The sequence below is a fragment of the Lagenorhynchus albirostris genome, chromosome 14 (genome assembly GCF_949774975.1).
Source record: "Lagenorhynchus albirostris chromosome 14, mLagAlb1.1, whole genome shotgun sequence".
Classification (NCBI taxonomy): Eukaryota; Metazoa; Chordata; class Mammalia; order Artiodactyla; family Delphinidae; genus Lagenorhynchus; species Lagenorhynchus albirostris.
In genome coordinates this window covers 51,362,189-51,388,519 of record NC_083108.1, presented here as the reverse complement: position 1 = coordinate 51,388,519, position 26,331 = coordinate 51,362,189, and the positions used below count along the sequence as shown (strand labels likewise).

Below are 26,331 nucleotides of genomic sequence, written 5' to 3'. Positions count from 1 at the left end.
AAATTTAGATTTATTCCTTCTGATTGATTCCAGAAGTGGAATTAATGTATCAAAAAGAAATTTTATGACTCTTGATATGTATAATTGAATAGCTTTTCAAAAAGGCAAAAACAGTTTACGTTCCCGGCAATAACATACGGGAATTCTCATTTCATCACATCCTATCAGGGTTTTTTTTAATTTGCAAATTTAATAGGCAAAAATTGCTATCTTGTCTTAGTTTTCATGTCTTTGATTATTAATGAGGTTGAATATATTTTCAAGGTATTTTAAAACTAGTTTTGTCATTTTTCCCTTTTATGAATCATCTATTCCTGTTGACAAGAATTCCTAATCAAGCACTCTGCTTACCAAGATTTAAAATGTTCCTTAAAATGCTGTACAGCTTTGGCCAGCATGTAGCTAATGAAGTTAGAACTCTCAGCACTTTCTTCATGAGGGATGGTGAGTGTGAAATTAGGGGAAGGCAGAATGCTTACCTCTGTCATCGTTACATCTCGTTTGGGAAAATTTCCTTCATGAACACCTGGAACTACCTAAGAAGAAGGATTATACAACAAAAGATTACTAAATTCCAGCACACATTCAGCATTAATTTAATACCACATTAGTCAGGATAGGCTAAGTTGTGCTGAGGTAACAAGTTAGCCCCAGCATTCCAGTGGCTTCTTATAATTTATTTTTCACTCATGTTACATGCCCATTACAAGGGCTCTGAACCACCTAGATGCTCAGGACCCTGGCTGAGAAAGGAACATCGTCTCACATGTGCTGTAGCACATGTAATAACGCATGGCTTTCTTTACATCCTCATCAGAGAAAGAGAATGGATAATCACACACAGGCTCTTCTCTATCTCAGTCTAGAAATAACTCTTTTCATTTTTGTTCCCATTTCATTGGCCAGAACTTAACACATGGCACCACTTAACTGCAAGAGGAGCAAGAAAGTGTGAGTGAGAAGATGGAATATTTGGTGAGCGCTACTGTCTGTCACAAATGTTAATGTGATGTACCAAGTTTTGTACTGAGTTTCCACAGGAAATTTACAATTTATGGTTGTATGTGTGATTTTTGTAAGAACCAGTCATCTGAAATGCATGTCGTTTACTTTCTTAATAAGTTCTCAAGGGCATATACTTTGATCTTAATAATTTAAACGAAACTGTAATGACATGCAACTTGATGTAACCTTAAGAGAACTATTTTGGGGCTTCCCTGGTGGCACAGTGGTTAAGAATCTGCCTGCCAGAGAGACTTCCCTGGCAGTCCAGTGGTTAAGACTCTGCACTTCCACTGCAGGCGGCGCAGGTTCAATCCCTGGTTGGGGAACTAAGATCCTGCATGCCCCATGGTGTGGCCAAAACATTAATAAAATAAAATAAAAATAGGAGAAGAATCTGCCTGCCAATGCAGGGGACATGGGTTTGAGCCCTGGTCCAGGAAGATCCCACATGCCGCGGAGAAACTAAGCCCATGCGCCACACCTACTGAGCCTGTGCTCTGGAGCCTGCGAGCCACAACTACTGAGCCCATGTGCCACAACTACTGAAGCCCGTGTGCCTAGAGCCTGTGCTCCACAAGAGAAGCCACTGCAATGAGAAACCCGTGCACCGTAAAAAAGAGCAGTCCCTGCTCGCCGCAACTAGAGAAAGCCTGCGCACAGCAACAAAGACCCAACGCAGCCAAAAATAAAATAAATAAATTTATATAAAAAAAGAACTATTTTGAAAATGTGTTCAAATAAATTTCACTATCAAAAAAACTAAAGCAGAATATTAAGAAGCCAAATCAACACTGGTGATTTCTTAATTCTAGTTTATAAAGCTAACATAACTTTCCTTTTGATACATGTCACACACATAAAAACTGCATAAAGCGTTTACGTCTAGTTGAATAAACAATTATAACGCTAACATGTAACTACAACCTAAAAAGCATAACTTTTTTCACCTGCTGGAATTTGTATATTTTTCTACAAAAGATTCCTCTTCAGTATGTGCTGTTTTACAAATTTGCACTTTCCATTACATGATGAAATAAGAGCCGTTTAAAGAAAAATAAGTTTTACAAGTGGTTCAGCAAAGTGGTTAAGTCCAAGGATTCTGAAGAAAAGCTGTTTGGCCTTGAATCTCAGTTCTACCATTTACTAGCTGTGCGACCTCAGACAAGTTGTTTCACTTCTCTGTACCTCATCTGAAGAATCTGTAAAACAATCATACTCACCTTATAGGAACACAGAGTATTAAATGATCTAATACACGGGAAAAGTTCTTAGAACATTGCCAGACAAATATTGAGTGCTCTTTAGCAGAGATTATTATTAGAAAAATATACCATTGAAAACCATAATTTTATTTTCTATGGAGTTTTTTGTATAGAAGTGTCTTTGTTATCAATATCAAAAATTTTAGTTAAATCAATTAATGTTACTCAGAGCCACTAGAATGGAAGCAAATTGAAGCATAGAATGGAAATCCTGACGACGATAAAAACAGTTAAATATTGGCTCTACTTTTCTAAAGATTGAAAGCACTGCTAAAATTTTTCTTAAAATTTTATTCTTTCCCTTACTCCTTACAAGAATTTTCCTCTTTAAACTAAAAGTCTATATTTGTGAGAATGATCAAATATATCACATTATTTTACTCTCCTAGGGAATGATCTATCTAATGAAGTAATAGAGAGTCAGCAGGAATTGATAGTGGCTTTCAAAACCTTTTGACTATGGTCTACAGTTATAAACACATTTGTCATCATGACTCAAAAACACACATTTCTTAGAAAACAAACTTAGGGTTACCGAAGGGGAAAGGCGGCAGAGGGATAAATTAGGAGTTTGGGATTAACAGATACATACCACTATATATAAAATAGATAAAAAACAAGGACCTTGTATAGCACAGGGAACTACATTCAATATCTTGTAATAACTTATAATGGCAAAGAATCTGAAAAAGAATGTATATATAAAAGAATATATTGACATATATATAACTGAATAACTTTGTTGTACACCTGAAACTAATGCAACATTGTAAATCGACTATACTCAAATAGAAAAAGAAAATAAACCACATCTTGCATATAAGTTATACACATATATAAACACACATCATGGAAATGAAAGTTCCATGACATATGCATCTGACTTATTAAATGCAATGCACTCTAATATTTTTTCTTCTGGTGTGTTCTATTCTGCTTTTGTTTGTTTGTTTGTTTGTTTAATGTGCTGGTTGTGACTCTCTAAACTTATTTCTCAAACCACAACCTTGTACCTTGAAAGAGAGTGAATCACTAGGATACAGAATGTCTTAGGTCAGACTGCCTAGAAGCAGAGCCTGAGATTCTGACACAGTTATTTATTAAGGGCGCTTTCAGTAAAACTTTTAGGGGGATGAGGCGAGCAAGATAGAGAAGAGGGAGATGCTAATCTGGGAGGTGGCCTTCAGGTGACCTCCAGCCTCAGCCTGATCCTGCAGGGAGCTCTGGAGCATAAGTGGCCCCAAGGACAACCCTTTGGAGAAGATTTCAGGGGTGAGCAGTTAGCAGCAGCACCAGCTGGAGTTGGTAAAGGGATCCCGGGGGATTGTTAACATTACATGCTACACAAAATATTGTACCTTCAATTGCTCTGCCGGTGATTTTTGTATCTGGGCCTTTTTAGGAGCCCACCAATACCAACCTCATCAGAAATCACTTGCCTGGTGCATTGTATATTAATGTAATATGGTGTGTGAAGGGGGTGCATCAGGGAAGAAATTCAATCCCTATTTTATGTTATGCAACAGGAGTTATTGATTGCAAGTGGGAGACATGGTATAAGTGCAACTTAAGATAGCAATGTCTATATGTGAATATTAATATATAACTGTGTTTAATTTTCAAGGTAAGTCAGTAGCTTGTTGTGTCAAAAGCTAATGAGAGCTATAATTTACAGAGCTCTTGTTTTGGATAAGGAACTTATACTCATTGTTTTACAGACATTAATTTTAAGGTAGCTATTATTATTCCCATTTTCCAGATGGAAAAACTGAGGCCTAGAAAGATTCTGGAACTTTCCCAAACTTATTCAGCTGGTAAGTTTCAGAGTCAGCCTTTGATCTCAAGTTGCTTTACCTGAAAGTCTTCTCCCTTAAAAATGACATTGGCCAGGTTTCTTCATGGTTACTTGTATCAGCACTATAGCTCCAAGCAGAATTAGCCATCTCTGGATTAGAAAGTATTTTGTGTTTTAAATTGGTTTTCTTTATAGAGTTTCTTGTTTTCTAAAGACCATGCACAAGTCAGCCTGAGTACAATCACAATGGAAGTAGAATATCCTTCTAGAGCCTGTTTTCAAATTCAGACGTAATTAATAAGTAAATTAACAGAAAAATCAAGGTATGCACACTTAGTCTCCATAACTGCTCTTGAGTCTCTCCATTACCTTTATGAAATTGAAGATGTTCTTGGTTCCTAGGGTCTGGTTTGCCAGTTCTGTCACCCAGCCAAACTGCTCTCTCATCTTCTCCATCAGGTATGTAGTGTCCTCCAAGTGATGCTGGGTCATCTGGAGAACCTGGGCATACTGCTGATTGGATATGTTGACCAACTCAAGGGCCTCATCTACTTTTGTGTATAGTTTAGGAACATCAGGACAGTCTAGCAAAGAAGAAAGTAACATGGTAAAGAAAAAGGTATGTGGGACTTGGAGTTGGGTGTTGTGGATTTAAGTCCCAGCCCTTAAGCTTTGTACTTCCAGCCTTTTGACCTTGAGTGAGTTTTCAGCCAGGTACAATCGTCATGAATGAAATAACACTGCAGAATGCCTGCTCACAGAGCCAGCACACACTGAAGATTTAAAATGTTCCTTTTCCTTGTCTTCCTTTCCATAGTGTCTCTGAAGTTCATTAGGGCTGCTCACTTATACTCTGATCAGGACACATGGGAGACTGCACTTTTCTGCCACCTGGAAGTTGAGCATGGCCATATTCAAAGTGATGTGTCTTACTGCTGGAGGAATCCTTTAAGAATGGTTTAGGATTTATCACCCTCCCTCCCCTGACAGTGGAACTAGTTTTGCTCCATATGGTGGAGGCTCCATCATCCTGAGTGAGGAGATGTGCAGCAGAGCTCCCATGCAAGCTGTAACTGACAAGACAGAGAGAGAGAAAGAAACCTTTGTGTTCACAAGTCACTAAGATTCTGCAGCTCTGTGTTATTATTGCACAACAGTCCTTCTGAACTGAAACAGGGTTAAAGGAATTTATAGAGCTGCGTTGATGAGCATCTTGATACTGTGTAAAGATTATTTATCTGCAAACTACAGAAGTGTCTATGTGTTAGGGCATCTGGGATCATAAAAGATTGTTATTGTAGAAAAAGATCACAGGCTCTTTCAACTATGTCTTCTGCTGTTTACTAAGAAACCATGCCTTCAGGAAGATAGGGGTGGGGGAGAATCCACCAACCAGAAGCTAGGTGACTACCTCATCTCAAGTCTTAAAAATCAGTTATTGTTTCTTTTTGATATGTAGATATAATGCAAGATCCTCCAGCCTTCACACTTTTCCAAAATTTGTGTTGGGATCTTCAGGAAAGGGAGACCTTTGTACTTGCAGGTAAAAAAATTTGCAATAGTGTACATTTGAAAAGTAATTCAAGAAAATATTTTGAAAACAAAGAGAGTCACAGTTAACAAGATACATTATACATTTGAAAGGAGATCCAGATATTCTTTTAAAATGTCTTCATTTGCAAGTTTAGAGTTGTTAACTTTTAGAATAGTGGTGTAGTTTTGTTTTTTTTTTTAATTATGGGGGAAGAAGGTGGTGAGTTACCTCATGATCTTAGGCAAGGAGAATTCTACAAGGGACACTCATTTACTCTTTTAGAGAGTGGAAAAAAATTTCCCTAAAATAAAGGTGAAACTTTGTGCAAAACACAATTGCATGAGAAAGGAAAAAGTAAAACTATCTCTATCCATAGACGACATAGTCTTGTATACAAAAAATCCTAAGGAATACATACACACACACACACACACACACACAAAACTATTAAAGGTAATAAGTCAGGGCTTCCCTGGTGGTGCAGTGGTTAAGAATCTGCCTGCCAGTGCAGGAGACATGAGTTCGAGCCCTGGTCCGGGAAGATCCAACATGCCATGGAGCAACTAAGTCTGTGTGCCACAACTACTGATGCCCATGTGCCCTAAAGCCTGTGCTCTGCAACAAGAGAAGCCACCAGAATGAGAAGCCTGCGCACCTCAATGAAGAGTAGCCCCGCTCACCGCAACTAGAGAAAGCCCGCCTGCAGCAACGGAGACCCAATGCAGCCAAAAATAAATAAATAAATAAATTTTGTTTTTAAAAAAGTAATAAATCAGCAAGGTTGCAGAACACAAGATCAATATACACATATCAGTTGTATTTCTATACACTAACAATGAACAAACCAAAACTGAAATTAAGAAAATTCCACTCACAATAGCATAAAAAGAACCATATGCTTATGAACAAATGTTTTAAATGAACTGTAATTGTATTGAAAACTAAAACACGCTGTGAGAAAAATTAAAGATGACTTAAATAAATGGAAAAACATCTATTTTCATGAATGGGAAGACTTAATATTGTCAAGAAGGCCATACTCCACAAATTGACCTATAGATTTAATGCAATCCCTATCAAAATCTTAACTGCCCTTTTTGTAGAAACTGACAATCTGATCCCAGAATTGACATGGAAATGCAAAGGATCCATAAGAGCCAAAACAATCTTGAAAACAAAGAACAACATCGGAGCATTCACACTTCCCAATTTCAAAACTTACTACAAAGTACAATAATCAAGACAGTATGGAATTGGCATAGGATAGATATATGGACAAATGGAAGAGAATTGGGAGTCCAGAAATAAGCCCTTACTTTTGCTGTCCATGGATTTTCAACAAGAGTGCCAAGACAATTCTACACAGGAAAGAATAGAGTTTTTTAACAAGTGAAACTGAGACAACGGGATATCCAATTGCAAAAGAAAGGTGCTGGATCCTTACCTCATACCATATACAAAAATTAACTCAAAATGCATCACAGACTTAAATGCAAGAACTAAATATATAAAACTCTTAGAAGAAAGCATAAGCGTAAACCTGTGTGACCTTGGATTGGGCAATGGTTTCTTAGATACGACACCAAAATAAAAAAAGAAAAGAAGAAATGAAGTAGACTTCATCAAAATAAAAAACTTCCATGCTTCAAAGGACACCATCAAGAAAGTGAAAAGACAGCACATAGAATGGGAGAAAATATTTTCAAATAATATATCTGATGAGCATTTGGTATCTAGACTATGTAAAAAAAAAAAAAAAACCTCTTACAACTCAATAAAAAGACAAATAACAAAATTAAAATATGGACAAAGAATTTGAATAGACATTTCTCCAAAGAAGACATGCAAATGGCCACTAAAAACATGAAAAGATGCTTGATATTATTAGTGATTAGAGAAATACAAGACAAAAATCACAATGAGATACCACTTCACATCCACTCGGTTGGCTAAGATAAAAACGATGGGCAATAACAAGTGTTGACAAGGATGTGGAGAAATTAGAACCCTCATACATTTCTGTGAGAATGCAAATGGTACATACACTTTGGAAGAGAGTTTAGTAGTTCCTCAAAATGTTAAACAGAGAGTTACCATATGACCCATATATATTTCATGGTATATACCCAAGAAAATTGAAAACATATGTCCAAACAAAAACTTGTACACAAATGTTCCTAGCAACATTATTCACAATAGCCAAAAAGTAGAAACGAACCAAATATCCATCAGCTAACGAATGAATAAACAGAATGTGGTATATCCATACAATGGAATATTAAGCAGCCATAAAAAGGAATGAAGTTCTGAGATATGCTACAGTATGGATAAACCTTGAAAAAATTATGCCAAGTTAAAGAAGTCAGTCACAAAAGACCACAAATTGTATGATTTCATTTATATGACATACCCCGAATAGGCAAAATCAGAGACAGAAAGCAGATTATTGGTTGCCAGGGGCTGGGTAGGGGAAAAGGGTGGGGAATGGGAAATGACAGCCAATGAGTATGGAGTTGCTTTTTGGGGTGAAAATGTTCTGGAATTAGATAGTGCTGATGGTTATACAACTTTGTGAGTATACTAAAAAACACTGGATTGTATACTTTATGGTATATGAACTGTATCTTAATGCTGTTACTTAAGAAAATACACTCACATGATCAGTACCTTAAGGCATTTTTTTACTCACCGTATAGACATGAGAATGAGTGTTTCAAGAAAAGGAAGAAAGAAAACCCACATTTAGCAGGTGTCTCTTATGAAATGTGACAATATGCATCCATTAGCTTTTGTTGCACAACAAACATATTTATTATTTCTCATGTTTTTGTGGGTTGGTTGGACTATTCTTATGTCTGAGCTAGCTCAGCTGGGGCTGGATGGTCTAGACCCTCACATTTTGAGGGTCTCAGCTGGCATGGCTGGGACCTCTCATCTTCCAGAAGGCTAGCCTGGGCTTGATCACACAGTGGTGGATAGGCTTCCAGTAGCAAGAGAGGACAACTTTAATTCACAAGCACATTTCAAGCCACTCACATTTGCCAATATCTTGTTGCTTAAGGACAGACCCATGGCTGAGCCCAGATTCTCAGGTTGAAAAAACAGACTCCAGCTTTTGATGGGAGGAGCTGCAAAATATTGTGGCTGTTTTGTCTTTAATCTAGTGTGCATGTATCACCTTCTGCCTATGAGAGTTTCCAGTTTATACCTGTGGTTGTCAAGCAATTATTAATATTGCCTACATCACTTTCAAAAGAGATTCAGTTTAATTGATAATTATATGGTCTCATGTAACAAAAACTGGGCTGGAGACAGACATTCCTTGGTATAAATTCCATGTGCCTACCTCCTATATTAAGAAACAAAATATAACCCAAACAGATGAACCCCCCCCACTGTGACCATTCCACATCAAACTCCTTTATCTTGAAACTACTATTTTGAATTTAGGTGTATACATCTAGTACCAGTAACTGGTATGGGAAAAGAGCTACTTACAGTGAGTCCATTTAAAATTGGGACCAAAAATGTATGGTAAATAATGAAAAAAATGATTTATAATGTTTTGGAACATATTTCATTTATCTTATATTTTTCAAATATAAGATTATAATTACAGCTGTATGCTTAGTCTTAGAACAAAGAATGAGTTAAATGTTGATAAAAGAGGCAAAATCATTGTTTGACAAAACATACAAGAGTTGTTTGTAAAATACTGGAAGCAACTTAAATGTGCTTCAGCAGGAGAATGGATAAATAAATTGTAATGTGCTTACACAGACTAACATACAACAATGAATTCGTGAAATTAGAAACACACGCATTCACATGACTAAATCTCCCAAACTGTACTGAGTGAAACACCAAGGTGCAAAAGAATACATAAGCGACAACATTTATACTATTAAGAAATATTATCCAAAACTTGGAAACAATGCAGAAGAATGGCTGTGTGTCCTTTCAATGTCACATAAAGTATTGTCTAAGAGGTCCACCCAAAGATTACTTAATTCTCTAGGGAAATGATCCTTTGTTGGATTTACTGGTCACTGTTGATTTGGGCCAGACTCCACGAAATTAGATGTAAATTACAGATTGAAAAGTTGCAGATAATTTTTGTCCAGTAGAGACATAAATTATTTTGGTCTGATAGAAATCATAACTGCAAAAGTTACAGTTTTATTACCCTTCGGTACATCAACTAGTTTTATATCTAACTTTGCAATCTTACTTCAACATTCTGTCCTTGACTGTAAATACTTCAGTCTCTCCTGTACTCATTTAAACCAGCTTAATCATTCTGCTCGTTCCCTTATTAATGGAATCAATCTTTTGAATTTTTTTTTTTTTTTTTTTTTTTGCGGTACGCGGGCCTCTCACTGCTGTGGCCTCTCCCATTGCGGAGCACAGGCTCCAGACGTGCAGGCTCAGCGGCCATGGCTCACGGGTCTAGCCGCTCCGCGGCATGTAGGATCTTCCCGGACCGGGGCACGAACCCGCGTCCCCTGCATCGACAGGCGGACTCTCAACCACTGCGCCACCAGGGAAGCCCTAAATCAATCTTAACATGCTCATTTTGTACTTGTATGAGTCATATTTTTAAGCTTAAAAGTTATACTTTGACAATATAAAAACTAAAAACATGTAAAACATTGCTATGGATGGTATATGTGTGTATGTGTGCTATATATAAACACATGATAAAAGTATAAAGAAACACAAGGAAAACAACAAGGTCCTACTGTATAGCACAGGGAATTATATTCAACATCCTGTGATAAACTATAATGGAAGAGAATATGAAAAAATAATGTATATATGTATAACTGAATCACTTTGCTGTACAGTAGAAATTAACACATTATAAATCAACTATATTTCAATAAAATAAATTTTTTAAAAAGAAATACAAGGAAATAATAAGCACCAAATTCAAAACAGAAGTTTCCTACAGTGTGGGGAATATAGTCAGTGACGGTGACAAAGGTGGTTAAAAGTTACAAACTTCAAGTTATAAGATGTTAGTACTAGGGATGTAATATACAACATGATTAATATAATTAACACTGGTGTATGTTATATATGAAAATTGTTAAGAGAGTAAATCCTAAGAGTTCTCATCACAAGGAAAAAATGTTTTTCTCTTTTAAAAATTTTTTTACATGAGATGATGAATGTTTACTAAACTTACTGTGTTAATCATTTCACGATGTCAAATCATTAAATTTATAAGTGCTGTATGTCAATTATATCTCAATAAAACTGGAAGGGAAAAAAAACCCCAAAACGATTTCCTTATAAGGGGATAAAGAGAATGTGATGTGGAAGGGGCACCAGCAGGTGCCCCTTCATCTATTTTGGTAATGTTTTATTTCTTCATCTAGTATTAGGCACACGTGTTTCTATTATTTTATTCTATATACATTTATCATAAAATATAAAAGTTTAAATTGTATGGGAGGGCTTTCCTGGTGGCACAGTGGTTAAGAATCCGCCTGCCAATGCAGGGCACATGGGTTTGAGCCCTGGGCCGGGAAGATCCCACATGCCACAGAGCAACTAAGCCCGTGTGCCATAACTACTGAGCCTGTGCTCTAGAGCCCGCAAGCCACAACTACTGAAGTCCATGTGCCTAGAGCCTGTGCTCCGCAAAAAGAGAAGCCACCGCAATGAGAAGCCCACACACCGCAACAAAGAGTAGTCCCTGCTCACCGCAACTAGAGAAAGCCCGCGCGCAGCAATGAAGACCCAAAGCAGCCAAAAAAAAAAAAATTGTTTGGGAGCACATTAGGACAGCCTTTCCTCTGTGTTTTACCTTTGCAGCAATCAAGTTATACTGCATGTATACTGTGTGACTTGATGTATACTGATTATTTGATGTGTTTATATTGTATTACCTGATTTCTTATATATTGTCTTTCTTTTTCCAGTTTTGTTGAGAAATAATTGACATACATCACTGTATAAGTTTTAGGTATACAACATGATGGTTTGGCTTACATATTCACAATATATTCTGAATTGATTACTGTTGTGGGTTTAGTTAACATCCATCATCTCATACAGATACAATAAAAAGAAAAAAAAATTCTCCTTGTGATGAGAACTCTTAGGATCTACTCTCTTAACAACGTTCCTATATATCACACAGCAGCTTTAGCTATGGTCATCATCTTGTACCTTACAGCCCTAGTACTTATTTATTTTGTAACTGAAGTTTGTACCTTTCAATCACCTTCTTTCAATCACTTCCCACACACACCCCCCCATCTTCTCTATTATCTTATGACAATCAGGGAGAGATTATTCTTCAAAGCTTTTAACTGGAAGTTAAAGGAAGTTAATGATACATAGGTGGCATGTTTGAGTGGGACTATTTTTGTAAGAGGTCAGTATATTAGTGTATATTTTTCTCTTGTAAAAACTTCTGTTGTCTTATGCAACCTTGTAACTGTGACTTGAAAAACAAACACTTGAATAATGAGAATCATGAGTACTTCAGACATTTTATTTAATCCTCAAAACACCTGTGTGAAGTAGCTATATTAATTTCATTTTCCAAATGATGAAACAGAGCTGCAGAAAGTCACCCAGGGAGCAATTCTGAAGAAATAAGACCCTCATCTGCTCTAATAAAAAGGTCCAGTGTATATTCAATCTCTTGCTTCAAATCTTAGCCACATTTTTTAGAATTTCCTTCCCTTAGGGCTTTGGCAAGGTAAAAAGCAGAAGCACAGGAATCAAAAGCTCTTCTTGGATTTTGCAAGAAAATTTGCGTTCAGACCCTAGCGGTTGGGAAGTGACTTCAGCTGGGGAGGAGAAGGGACATGAGGGTCGGAGGAAAGGGGGAAGGGCCGGTGGAGAGAATTTTTCACCTGGGGAAGGAATGAAAGCTGCTCTTGATCAGATCTGGGAGGAGGCGAAACGCGCTGCTCAGGGCTTGGGAGGAGAAGCTACTATCTGTATTTAAATACTAATTAGTAATTAACCCACCATCTGGAAAGAGTTAATGCCATTTGAAAAAAAAACTTATTTGGCAAAAAATTTGCTTACACATTTTGAAGATTTCTTCATTGGTGGTTTTCTTTCTCTGCAGTAAGAAGAAAGAAGTTACCCTAATTTGCTGAGTTCTCTTTTGCACACAAGAGTGTTCGCTTGGTCTTTAACCATAAAAATTTTTCACGGGAATAATGAGGGAATTTTTAAAAGGGGAAAAGTAAGTTGACCTACTTTTGAATAATAAACGTTTATAAACCTGCCCTGAGCACCCCCAGACGGCAGTGAGCACGCCAAAAAGAGCTTGAAGGGAAGCAAATGAATCCACGATGCCTGTAAAAGCGAGATTTGTGACCTCTGACCAGAATACAATCGAAACCCTGAGAACATAATGATCATTTACCTTCCCGTAGGTAATCCTGACATTTTTGGCATCTTGCGTGAAATTGGAAACATTCCGACGAGTTCTGGCGAAGCTCTCCGCACAGCCCTCGGCCCCGCACAGGCGATGCCGTCCTACTCAGGCCGCCGTGGGCGGAGTCTACAAGTAACAGCATTTTCACATCAGTGTCGTTAGAGAGTTTGAACTTTAAAGGCATGTAGAATGTCATTTCTCTTTCTAACCAGCACTTGCAAAATCTTTGTTCTGTATTCAATCGTAGGAGTGCATACTGGTGCAACCAGTTACTAGGACAATTTGGCATCTATTAAAAAGTGCATGTATCGGGCTTCCCTGGTGGCGCAGTGGTTGAGAGTCCGCCTGCGGAGGCAGGAGACACAGGTGCGTGCCCCGGTCCGGGACAATCCCACATACCGCGGAGCGGCTGGGCCCGTGAGCCATGGCCGTTGAGCCTGCGCGTCCGGAGCCTGTGCTCCGCAGCGGGAGAGGCCACAACAGTGAGAGGCCCGCGTACCGCAAAAAAAAAAAAAAAAGTGCATGTATCCTTTAATCCAGCAGTCTCATTACTGTCATTATTACTCATCATTACTATTATTACTACTTGCTTCCCCCAAACCCCACTCCCCACACAGAGGTTAATGCATATAATTTTATTTTCAGGAAGGAATCATGAGGAATTATTCATAGTAACTCTATTGGAAGAGAGACTTGATGGGGTGGGAGAAGGCAGCTTTCATTTCTTTTGTTCCTTTGTATATTTAAATTATTTTAAATTTAGTGTGTCTTATTTTTATCATTATTATTTCTGATATCATTGGGGTTAACTAGATAGGGAATTGTAAGCCACTTTTCTCTTTGGGCTTCTATTAAAATTTTTTCTAGTAATTATTTTAATTTTTTCAAGCTGTAATTCGAATGTGTATTGGAGTTCCAAAGATATTGGAAACGTCTGTTTTTTAAACTGGGTGGTAGGTATTTATTGCTATTCTTTTTTGCATTTCACATATATAATGTTATAAACAGTACGTCAAAGATTTAGGAAAACATCTAAAGCAGATCAACTTTTAAGAAACTTTTTTTTTTCCTGGAATAATTACTCATCCATATAAAAATGATGTAAAAAGAAGTCATCCAACAGCAAATTGACAATTCCCAATTGAGTGTTTCACATTAGGAAAAATTTGTTATTAAGTTTTAACCTGATGGTATTCTGTTATATTAAATCCTTGATGTTAAAAAAATGAAACATTTCGAGATAAATTGTGAAGTTTACTGGGACTTCCCTGGCGGTCCAGTGGTTAAGACTCTGTGCTTCTACAGCAGGGGGGCAGGGGTTCAATCCCTGCTCAGGGAACTAGGATCCTGCAGGCCGCGTGGCACAGCCAAAAGCAACAAACAAAAAATGTGAAGTTTATTGTTTAAAAACCTACGAGGCATTTGCTAGATCATCTGGTGGGTAAGGCAGCCATCCCCTTGGTTGAATAGGAGTCATTTTCTCCCATTCCCTATAGATTTAGTGGCATCTCCTCTCACCCCAGAGAACCCCTGTGAGTTCTACTGTAGAGCAATTCTGCATTATGTGCTGTTAATTTTGTCTTCTCTATTAGACTCTGAGTCCTTTGAGAGAGGGGATTTGGTCTTGTCATTTTAATCTTGTCATTCTTCCATAACTTCCTCTGTCATTTCACTTAAGATATGGTAGTGCAACTGTTCACTGACCTGTTTTTCTTTCTCTGGACTAAACTCCTAAAAGTTAGGGGCTGTGTCATCTCTGTCATAATCATTGCTTATTCACAGCATCTAGATGAATACTTGGCATATTCAAGGATGGCAAATTGAGGGCTATCTGAACCAATTCCCCATGCTATACTCATGAGAGTAGCCCATCGCCTACCTTCGGCCATGCCAGAACAGAGCCTGAGGGCCCTTCTAGGCAGTTACTTCTAGTAAATCATCTACCCTCCCAACTTGCCTGTTTCCCCCATGGGAAAATTAAGGACAGCAAAATTCTCCAGGGCAGGATTAAAACCCAGAACTCCCAGCTCCCAGCACCCAGCACTGTGTGAAGCTACTACACCACAGTTTTACTGAATGGATCTCATCTATTCTCTCTAGGGATTTGTAAGCCAAGTGAGGACAACTGCAAAAGCTATCTTATTCTGTTTCAACAGAGTCAGCAACTGAAGTCTAGAAAGAACAAAGTGGGAAAGAAATTCTTTCATATGGAGACTAAAATGAAACAACACTCAATAAAATTAAAAAATATATTAAGCAAGATATTTCATATTTTTATCACCTTTTTCCTTTTAACAGTGTTCATTATTCAATTTTAGCTACTTTTCTAATTTTGGCTCTTAGGATGATCATGACAAATAAAGCCTATCTGTGAAGGCTGCCAGATATGTAGTTTACACTCAGAAGATATTAACCACTGTAATTGACAGGAGGCAGCTTTCCTAGTGCTATTGTAACAGATTCCACAGATTTAGTGGTTTGAACAACATAGATTATTTTACAGTGCTATAGGTCAGAAGTCTGAAGTGGGTCTCAGTGGGCTAAATGAAGGTGTTGGCAGGGCTGTTCTTTTCTGGAGGCTCTAGGGCAGAATCCATCTCCATGCCTTTCCAGAGTCTGGAGGCCACCCCCCGCCCTTGCCTCCTGTTCCCCTTCCTCTATCTTCTAAGCTGGCAACGTAGGGACAAGTTCGTCTCGTGAGGCTGTCTCTATTGATTCTTTTCTGCCTCCTTCTTCTACTTTTAGGATCCCTTGTGATTTCACTGGAGCCACCTGGACCACCCCAAATACTCTCCCTATTTTAAGGTCAGCTGATTAGCAACCTCAATTCCATCTGCAACCTTACTTTCCCCTGCTGTGTAACCCAACATTTTCACAGGTTCTGGGGATTAGGATTTGGGTATCTTTGGAAAGCTATTATATTATTCTGCCTACCGCAAAGAGCAAAGGTTTATTCTCATTAGGTGGATTTTCTAGGGGCAATAGGTTTATTCCTCACCTACCACCAGTCCAGAAAAGTGATGGAAACTACACGCAAATACCCCACAGCCCCTGCCTGCCTATTTTTGATAAACTGTCCTCATGTACTCATCTGGGAAGAGAATCTGTTGAACTTGCTGTCTGGTTAGGGTAGGGACACTGGAGAGAGAAGAGTATAAAGGTGTAACAAAGGCTTTTTTTGTTTGCTGTTTTTACTTTCTGCACTTGCAGGGGACCCTGGATCTCTAGATTATCACTGAGGTGATGGTGGTGCAAGGAAGGAATTGACTAGTTTAGATTCCTCATGTAAGTGGGATATAATATTTGTCCTTCTGTGTCTGGCTTACTTCACATAGCATAATGTCCTCCAGGTTCATCCATGTTGTCACAACTGGCGGGATTTCTAGAAGGAGCCCGTTTCATTTTTTGTTAGAGAAGAGCATCCCTGTCCTTGAGTTAATGTTCCATAGAGATATGTCCAAGGAAACACAGATTCTACCTGTGGCCCCCACGGCAACTCTCATTTCTGAGATGCTGCCACCCAGGCTCTCCACAGAAGCCCAAAGAAGTTACCTCCTTCTGCCTTAACAACATAAAGCAGCATTGATTTTTCCAATATGGAATATCAGAGGGCATGAGTGGTATTGGTAGAAGGCGATTATTATCATTTACAGAAAGTTCTACAGTCTTGGGTTTGTCTCTGAGTATTTTCTCTGGTTTTGTGCATAAAAGATGTGATCTAAGGGATTACAGTAGCGATGCAGAGGAGGTCATGGAAGGCACTAAATATGACCTGGTTTTACATGGCACTAAGCTTTCTCCCCAAACTGGAAGTTGAGGAGCCTGGACTGATTTTAAAGAAACCCCATGGTGTTCAAGCAGAATAGAGCCAAGCATCTGCCTGAGTTTTAATAAAGGAGGCAACTGTCTTTTTCAAGTTCTCACCTTACCAGCATTTTCTTTCTCAGCTTTGAAAATTTGCTTTAGAAATAGAGAACAGCCCCACAGAGCTCTCGACAAAGACGGGAGAAGGCTAGTGTTTGGCAGACCTCAAAGCTTTTTCTAAGAGGCTGTGAGACTTTGATCATCCATAAACCATCACTCTCAGAAACATTGTACAATGACTTAGAAATGGCTACCATTTCCAAAGTTAAATAAAACTCAACTTTAGTACAGATATCTAAATAATCTTTTAATACTTGCCTTTGCCTTGTTTTGATAAATCCTCGATTGCCTTCAGCATCTCAGTAACTGTTGCACTGACACTTTGATAAATAGAGAGACTGAAATTACAAAACAGCTGGAAGAAGCTGGGAATGTCCCAGCTTTGCACAGGATGTGCTTTTTTTGCTGGCTCTTTGGAAAAAGCTGGAAAAAAGTAAGGCTCCATGAAGTCTGTATCTGACATGAAATACGATTGAAAAGCCTGGTCAAATTCTTGCTGCATCTGTTTGAAGACGTCAAAACTCCTGTTATAGAGAAATCCCACATCCACAGTCAGTTGGCTGAACATGTTCTCTATCTGGGTCAGTTGTGCATCTTCCTCAACGAACTTCTCACCGATGGGAAGGTCTTTTTCATTATCTTCATGGAAAGGAAACAGAAACTGATATATCTTCCCGAAAAAATGTTCAAGCTGTGGGGTGGGATGGGGGACAGAAATGAAATAAATTGATTTTCTTTTGGACTATTTTTTTATTGTGAATTTTTATGTCAACTTACAAGTAGTCATTCCAAATCAAGAACAGTTCTGGGCAAACTAGGAAAAGGTGATCCACTTTAAGATAATTTATTAACATTCATGTACCTGGCTTTGGCTTTGACCATGGAAATAGGGCCTGAAGTTCCTCCTGGTTTCTGTTTGTCTACCAAGGCCTAAGAAGGCCAAGTTTTCAATATTATTGACAAGCCACAGTCCTGATGTACTGGTTGGCATGCATGGTTTTAGACCGTGCAGCCTGAAAACTGTGAAGAAGGCTCTTGTCTTTCACCTCTGCCTTAGTTCTTTTTTTTTTTTTTTCTTCAGTGGCATGCTATTCATGTCTTTATGCTCTCCTCTCTCTCATCTCATAAATTAGTCCAGGGAAAAGATCAATACATTCACACTGAACTATAGATGCTTAATACAGCTAAATAGGTTACTTCGAGATGTTACATATTACCGGTGATCAAAGCCCTCCTTGGCTGTAGTCAAAGGAATGAAGCTCTAATTATAGAATTTCCCATTCAGGGGGAGATCTTCCAGCAGTCACACCATGTTCTACTTCATCTATGTGACACATAAGTTCGTGCCAGAACACAGTTGCCCTTGTATGATAGTGATATGACCCTGTTGTATGTTTTGGAATGTAGCAACCATCAAACATCACTGTGGGAGCACTCCCCACCCCTGCTCAAGGGCTGTTCAAAGAATTCTCCAGGGATTCTTAGAAGACTCATGCCTTTCTCAAAAAGTAATCTGGGTGGATCATCTGCCTCTCCCTCTGCCAGCTTCTGTTTACCTGAACCCAGCCACAAAAATGAAACTTCAAAGGCCCAAGAAATTGTCATAAGGTCACACAAAAGGTGCAGATAGGAATGGTCTCCAAAGCTCCTGACTTCCAGCCAGTGCTCATTCCAGTATACTCTGGTATGTTAGAGAGTCACTATAAAAATAGAGCAGATGCAATTAACAGTGGAGGCAAATTAACTTGGCATATGAATTATCCTAGGGGTTGTTCCTTCTGTAATTGGGGAAGGCATTGCCAAGCCAGGCGCAGACTCTGATTACTGCATGCTCTGATATGGAGAGGGGAATTTCTCTGCATTGCCTACTCAGCCCACTTCTTGAAGGGGAAGGGAAATTCAGGCCAAGAGAAGAGGAGCCTTTTATGGGTCAGAGCTCATCCTAATCAGGTCACCACCCTCTGTGATTCCCTCTGCCCAGAAAAGAGCCAAAGAGGACAAAAAAGAAAACATGCCAGTCCTACAGGATGTGCATGGATTGGGGTAAAGGGGACGTGAATGTGGGTACGTGTGTGCACGGGCATGTGTGTGCTGCCACAAGAGGGCAAGCCCGTTGAAGGAGAGACTCAGGAGGCAGAGGACGCCTTCAAAGGCTTGGCCTCCAGAGAAAACATTAAAGCAGGTTGAAATCAGAGACTATAATACTATTATTCAGAATGCAGTTCAGCAAACATTTATTGAATGCCTACAATGCTTAAATGAAGGCAGATAAGATATGGTTCCTGCCCTCAAAGAGCTTACAATCTAGTGGGAATGTGTTCATAAATAACAAATACAAGGCAGAAAGAGTCAGGGTGTTTCTGAGAGATACACACAGTGTCCTGAAAGGGAGGGCAAGAACTGGATGGCTGTTCTAACTTAAAAATTATATATCCACAAGTGATTCATACATAAGCATGAATGCTAGATTCTAGGTTGCAAAAGGCCAACATCAGATCATCTATATCTATTCTAAATATTAACATAAGTTAATTTTTAAAAGTAAGCTGAAGCACATACCTTAAGAACTTAGAAACCTTGAGCTCTATTTTTCCCTTACCTTGTTTTTCATAGAGGACCAACTGTTTGGGCAGGTTGTATAAAATCTCATGCAGTTACTTTCCAGGCAAGATTTGCATTCATCCCAGGAACCTGTCAAAGACACCTGGCATAGCCTTTCTTCCTCTTCTAGATGTTCTTGAACTTCATTCATAAGTTTCAGAGCCTCCTAATTAAAAAGTAGAAACACACACCCTATTTCCATTTCATGACTCTATGTGTTGTACCTTGGTTGATTTCACTCTTTACAAAATGTGCGTATTCTAAACTAAACCTCTGGGAATTCCCTGGTGGTCCAGTGGTTAGGACTCGGCACTCTCACTGCCAAGGGCCCGGGTTCCACGATCCCTGGCCGGGGAACTAACATCCCACAAACCCTGTGGGACAGCCAAAAATTAAAACAAAAACAAAAAATACTAAACCTCATTCCTTCTTCAAGCCCTTAGCATCTGACAGTTCTACCCTGGAGCTTTCTGTTAACTTAAGAGCACTTCTTGATCTCTATTGAAGACCAGGCAGTTCTTATTCACCTGTTCATTCGTACAGTCAACAGCTATTTATTGAGTGCTTGCTATGGGATGGACATTCACTGCCTGTGGGTGAAGCAACAGTGAAGACACAGCCCCATCTCTGCTGAATGACTGTAACTGATCTGTTTACTTGTCTGTATTCACTTCTAGTCCTTGAAGGATGTGGAAGATGGGTTTTTAAGGCTTACAAAGTTGATACATGTATTTCCTTCATTTATGCTGCTTTTAATTTTTGTATGTTCTTAAACACTGCAAGGAAGCACAATTCTTGTGTATCAAATCAAATCTTGTATATCAAATTCCTGTGTACTGTATATCACAATTCTTGTAGTGAGTTGCATTCTAATGGCAAAGATGCTGTATTCTGAGGGGCTTCGTTCTTCTCATCCACATTCCAAGCACTCCCCCTTGTGGTGCCTGCTGTACTCGGCCAGGTCCCGCCCAGCAGAAGTGACACCTGTCCCTGAGAACGTCAACCCTGCCCCCAGAGCTCCCCCCAGGCCAGCCCCACGTAGACCCCACCCCCACCCCTGTCTCCCTGCAAGTGTGGGCTTCTGCAGACCGGCTCCCTCCAGGCCTGAGAAGTAGTTCAGGGGATTTAGGGGATATAATGGACCTGTCCATAAGGAGAAAGCCTCAGAGCGGATGAAGACTCCCTTGAGTGAAAAAAAACACGAGGGAGCACAGTTTCTAACACCAATGTAGTATGCACTTTTACCTACGGGAAAAGAAAAAGAAATCACCCTTTCCTGGCATATTAAGTCCAAAGAAACACCTGGGCACTGACAATCCCCCCACATTTCCTCTGCAGGGCTCGGATTTTTTCAGCTGCTCTCATGGTAGAATCCTGGGGCTAAGCTGGGTGTCATTTGCTACGTCCCACTTAAGAAACCTGGCAGGGCTCCAGTCCGCCAAATGCACCTCGTGATCCAGACAGGTTTAACTTGTCTCTTTGGGCTTTGCAGAACAATTTTGGAATCCAACAACTTCTCAAAAAGGTTGCCTCACCAGGACAGGCAACAGTACTGCCCAGATTTTCTCAATCAGTCTTTTAAATATTCTGCCCATTGTCACTATAAACCGAAATCCCAATATTTCCAATTACAAACTACACTCACTGTGGACCCTTGGGCAAATTATTTAACATCTCTGAGCCCCTGTCTCCTTCTTAGCAAATAGGAATAACTGTAGGATCTACCTCTTAAGGTTTCGTATTAAGTGAGATGAGCAAGCAAGGCACATAGTCCGTAATCATCTGATTTCCTTCCACTCACCTCCAAGAGTGTAACAAGAACCAATGATCAAATCACATGGCCCAAGTTTTGGTACTGAAATGTTGCCATGGATGAAGAAGGTCTCTGGTTTAGGAATGCCTTGTCCATGCCTTCTGCTTCCCCCTAAATGTCCCACCCAGCGATAGATTCCATACTTAGAACTCTCTTCCTGCAGTTCAAAGTCCCACACAAACCTGGATGGGGGTGTGGGGTGTGGGGAATCACTTGAAGCTGCTTTAGGGTTTCCCACTTTAGTAAGAGCAAGTTTCAGATGCTCCCACTAAATATAAATAGGGAGAAGCTGATGAGGAGGATCGAGATTACACTGGATCACCTGAGGATGGGATGTGTTTTGTTCTGGGAGACTTGGGGGCACCCACCCCATATTTGTCAATTCGTGATTTGTGTGAAGTATCCTTTATTTTAGATTGAAAATAATTTTAGGGAGGGAAACTCAGGGTTAAACAGGTGTTTCCTTTTTTTTTTTTTTTTTTTTTTTTTGCGGTACGCGGGCCTCTCGCTGTTGTGGCTTCTCCCGTTGCGGAGCACGGGCTCCGGACGTGCAGGCTCAGCGGCCATGGCTCACGGGCCCAGCCGCTCTGCGGCACGTGGGATCCTCCTGGACCGGGGCACGAACCTGTCCCCTTCATCAGCAGGCGGACTCTCAACTACTGCGCCACCAGGGAAGCCCGGTTTTTCCTTTTTTAAATGAATTTTTAAATGAGTACCCAAACCTTAAGAGTATAATTCAATGATTTTTTAAAAAATAAAATAAGCACGTCTTAAGAAATAATAAAAATTCTACTAGCTCCTGGAATTCTTCAGGGTCAGAAATGGAACTAACACTTGCTAACCTGACTTACACCAAGCATTCTTTCCATAGCATGTGCTCCCTCCTTGGCTTGCCAGGAGGCCCGGGAAAGGGAGAAAAACAGAAAGTCACTGGGTCTTCCACAGGCACAGCACCAGTGGACTTTGTCCTGGGTCAGTCATGACAGGGTTACAACATTGTAAAGCAACCATACTCCAACAAAAATTTAAAACAACAACAACAACACATTAATTAACATCTCAAAACTCAGTTTCCTTAGCTGTAAAATGAAAGTGATGGTTTACTCAGATGTTGGAAGGACTGCAGGTGATAATGTGTTTTATAAAGGGCCTGTGAATGATATCTAGTGTGGTTATTCCCGGTGGCCAGACTCACAAGCCCACCAGGGAAGAACACACCTAGAGGGGCTTCCACATTTTCCTCATGAGGAGCTGGTTTTCATTTCCTCAAGGTCTTTTGATCTCTGCCAAAAGGGAGGAGGGCTTCCAGCTGCTGGTCAAGCAATCTCCTTTCCTCGACAGGGACCCTGTGTGGTGCAGGGAGAGGGATGGCTGCAAAATCAACCAGCTGGTGACAGGCTGACTACAGCTTTGGGGTCCCAGCCTGTGATGTAGCCCTGCTCCAATGGATCAGGGGACACCCAGTGGCCACCGTGAATTCCAGCAGCTCCGGAGCTTGGTAACCCCCAACTTTATAGGTCTACAGGTCTAGGTGTAGATCAAGGTCTACAGAAGAGATATTAGAACTTGTATTTGTGTTTTTTAAATTTAAAAATCAACTATGGAAAGGAGAAATGGGGAGTTGTTTAATGGGTATAGAGTTTCAGTTTTGCAAAATGGGATGAATTCTGGAGATTGGTTGTCCAATAATGTGAGTGCATTTAAAAATATATATTTCTTTATTTATTTGGTTGAGCCGGGTCTTAGTTGCAGCTCGCTGGTCTTAGTTGCGGCATGCATGCAGGATCTAGTTGCCTGGCCAGGGATCAAAGCCGGGACCCCTGCATTGGGAGCATGAGTCTTAACCACTGCGCCACCAGGGAATTACTGTGAATGTATTTAATACTGTTGAACTGTACTCATAAAAGTGGTTAAGATGGCAAATTTTATGTTATGCATATTTTACCATAATTAAAAATGTTTTCATGAAGATAAAATTTAAAAGTAATTTACTCCCAATTTTAAAATTTAAAATATTTTCCAAATTATTTTTATAGTTTTGATATTCTCTATAAGGGTATGTTGGAAAATAAATTTAAAAATTTTTTAACTGTTCTGAGTGTTATGTTAATGGTTAATGATATTAAACTATGAGCCATGCAATGTCTATAATTTAGAAATGTATTGAGCTTTATACTGTAACATATGAACAGTTTTTAATATGGCCCATAGACATTTGAATATAATGTATATTCTCCATTGATAAGATACATAGTTTGGACAACAACTATTAAGTAAAGGTATTTGAATTAAAAAAATTGATGAGGCTGATGTAGTATTTCACATGCACTGGTGCTTGTGTCAGGCCATTGTGTGTGGCTAGCTGTGTGTGAGGACCCTGCGGAAGAGACACTGGTTGCCTCTCTGTTCACTTGGAGCCAATTGCAATGACTTGCCATTTAAGAGAACTCAGGTAAATGATGTTTTTTAACTACTTTTAACTAAACTAGCCCTCACAAAATGAACAGGAGGCTTTAAAAGTTTCTTGAAAAATACCCCCAGCAGATTAAAAAATATGAATAACTTAAGCTCAGGTAGATAAGAAGCAAATGACAGGGCTGCCACTTTTTCATTACAAGCTCTTTGGCCTTGTGTCAGTAAAAATATGATGATCTAATCAGATTTGGCAATAAGCTAAAATATTTTCAAAATATCTAGATGATTTGAAATATGGACTTACACCTACCCAAGCTAATGATGGTCCCATTCTGTGCCTTGAGATAATAACGGTAGCAATTCATGTGTCTAATTTAATAAATAAATTAAAATGCATATATTCAGGAGTGGATGCTAACAATAATTATGGTAATAGGGATGGGAAAGAAAAAAACTTTGGAGGCCACTGATGTAGCCAAAAACTCCCAAACACTTTTGACACAATATCCCAACTCAAAAGGCACCAGTAAAGCATTTTTAAGAAAGCAGCACTTCCCAAACAAAGCCAAATCCCCCAAATTCCTGAGTTTGGAGGCCAGCGAAGGCCTGATCTACAAGGAATATCTTCTTTGAAGAAATTTGAAATTTTCTTCAAACTCTTCCTCCAGTAAGGACTGCTCTCCAGAAAATCTATGATTAGGGTAAATAATTAATTCCTCCAGTGCACTCAGACATGCACTATTTATGGTCCAGATATAGTTAAGGACAGGTGTGATTTTCAATGACTGTACCTGCTTTTCTTCTCTGCATTTCTTCAGGGTTCTCATTAGGTTGCTATGTTCCTCCTCTCTTCTTTCCATCAGGATTTTCATTTGCTTCATGCCAGTCAAAGCCTTCTTCACCTCTTCATCTATATCTATCTTCCCAGCCTTGGAAAAACCTAAAAGATTACGATGTAGTTGTAGTTTTTTCTTTTGAGATCTGATCAGATTACAATGTATCAGAACACAATGAGTTCACCAACTTTTCATGTTCCCCCAGCAGAGGCTTAATTGTTTTTTTTTTTTAGCAGCATCAAACTTTGAAAGCAGATCACAATGATTTGGGCTGTCAGCTGCCACATGGACATGGCTACCACCCGGGTGATATCTTCTGTTCCTCACTTCTGAACTGCTAGCCAAGTCAGAGTTCATTTAACCCTATTCTTATCATTTTCCTCAGGGCCTGTTTTCATTTATCCAATTGTTTTTCTTTCCCTTAAAACTCAAGTGTGTTTATATTAGAAGAAAACATTGAATTTTCTTCACAGACAATTTATATTAAATGCCCAACTGGGAACCTTAAACAGAGTGAACAATTTCCTTTTCTTTCAGCTTCAGTTACCTTCCCAGGAGGCATAAAACCTAGAAAGCATCTTGTATAATGCAAGATTCTTTAATAACCTACTGGACATCTCTTACACCCCTTTAATAAGCCTTTAGCGAGTATGAAATTCATGGTTTGTCATTCTCTCTTCACAATAGCCAATGTGGCCACCAAAGGAGCTTAATCTGGCCTCCAAATTTAATTACAGATTCCCAAAAAAGAGACGTTTAAACTAATTTATTTTCCTGTTAAGTACTCAAAGCATATCTCATCAAGCAAAGGCCACAAGTTAATGAGCACAGACCAACCAGATTCAATGTCATTATAACCCATTCTTTCACTATCTCAAGAATAACTGCATGGATTACTTTAATTGTTTAAATTTTTCAAATGCTAGAAAAGAATTTCACTGTTCATTAAAACTGTGCTCAGAGGACACCAAACATCTGGATGAGACCAAGCAATGCAACTCAAAACGTTGGCAAGTTTTATCTCTGTGATGGCAAACATCTGGATATGTGGACCATTCTCAGAGACGCATTTGGAATTTTCTATTTTTATCCAGATGCTTGGCGTCTTGTCTACTTGGCTTAAGTGCCTGGAGAACATCTCACCGTGAAACTAGAGGGCATCCTGAATACGGTTATCTCTCAACTGTAAATCACCGTAAATGCCAGCAGGACATGCAAACAGGCAAACGGGACACAGCGCAGATAAAAAAACCAAACACTACCCTTCAGGCCTCCATGGATAGCAGTTTTGTCCTTCCACGTAGGTGCACAGTGACAATCTTTCAACCACAGCAGATACACAATAAACACCAAGAGTGGCAGCTTCATGTTTCCGTTGTGACTGCAAAGGAAAAATAAACCTGCATCAAATGCCTTAGGTTAAGTTAGTTTCTACTGGCATCAATTGAAAACACATGGTGATCTAAAGCATTTTTCTGTCAGTTTTTCTTTATGATTTTAGACAATGTATACTGATATGGCTGAGACATAAGGAAACCTGAAATCTAAATAAATTTTTAAAAAAGACAACCCAAGTCCCTATTTTGTTTACATTCTTCCTGACAGTTAAATAAGGTCATCATCTGAAGCATTTGAAATTTAGGGCAACCAATAGCATGGATAACAGCCCCATAGAATCCAAACTACATTTTATTTCCTTGTCAACAGTAAATATCCCCAAACACAGAATTAGGTG

At 39.2% G+C, this 26,331-nt stretch overlaps 1 protein-coding gene and 1 non-coding gene across 2 annotated transcripts; one reads left to right on the top strand and one right to left on the bottom strand.

Moving 5' to 3' along the window:
* Positions 1–347: 347 nt before the first annotated feature.
* On the bottom strand, positions 348–25,970 carry CLUL1 (clusterin like 1). The gene is made up of 7 exons (XM_060121790.1): positions 25,859–25,970; positions 24,552–24,700; positions 19,531–19,698; positions 17,190–17,622; positions 12,996–13,133; positions 4,432–4,646; positions 348–536 (listed from the first exon to the last, which is right to left on the bottom strand). The coding sequence occupies exons 1-7, from the start codon at positions 25,962–25,964 to the stop codon at positions 348–350; spliced, it is 1,398 nt and encodes a 465-aa protein (XP_059977773.1). The 5' UTR covers positions 25,965–25,970.
* Positions 19,814–19,889, top strand: TRNAE-CUC (transfer RNA glutamic acid (anticodon CUC)). Its single transcript has one exon. It is a non-coding gene; the product is annotated as a tRNA-Glu (tRNA).
* Positions 25,971–26,331: the final 361 nt, after the last annotated feature.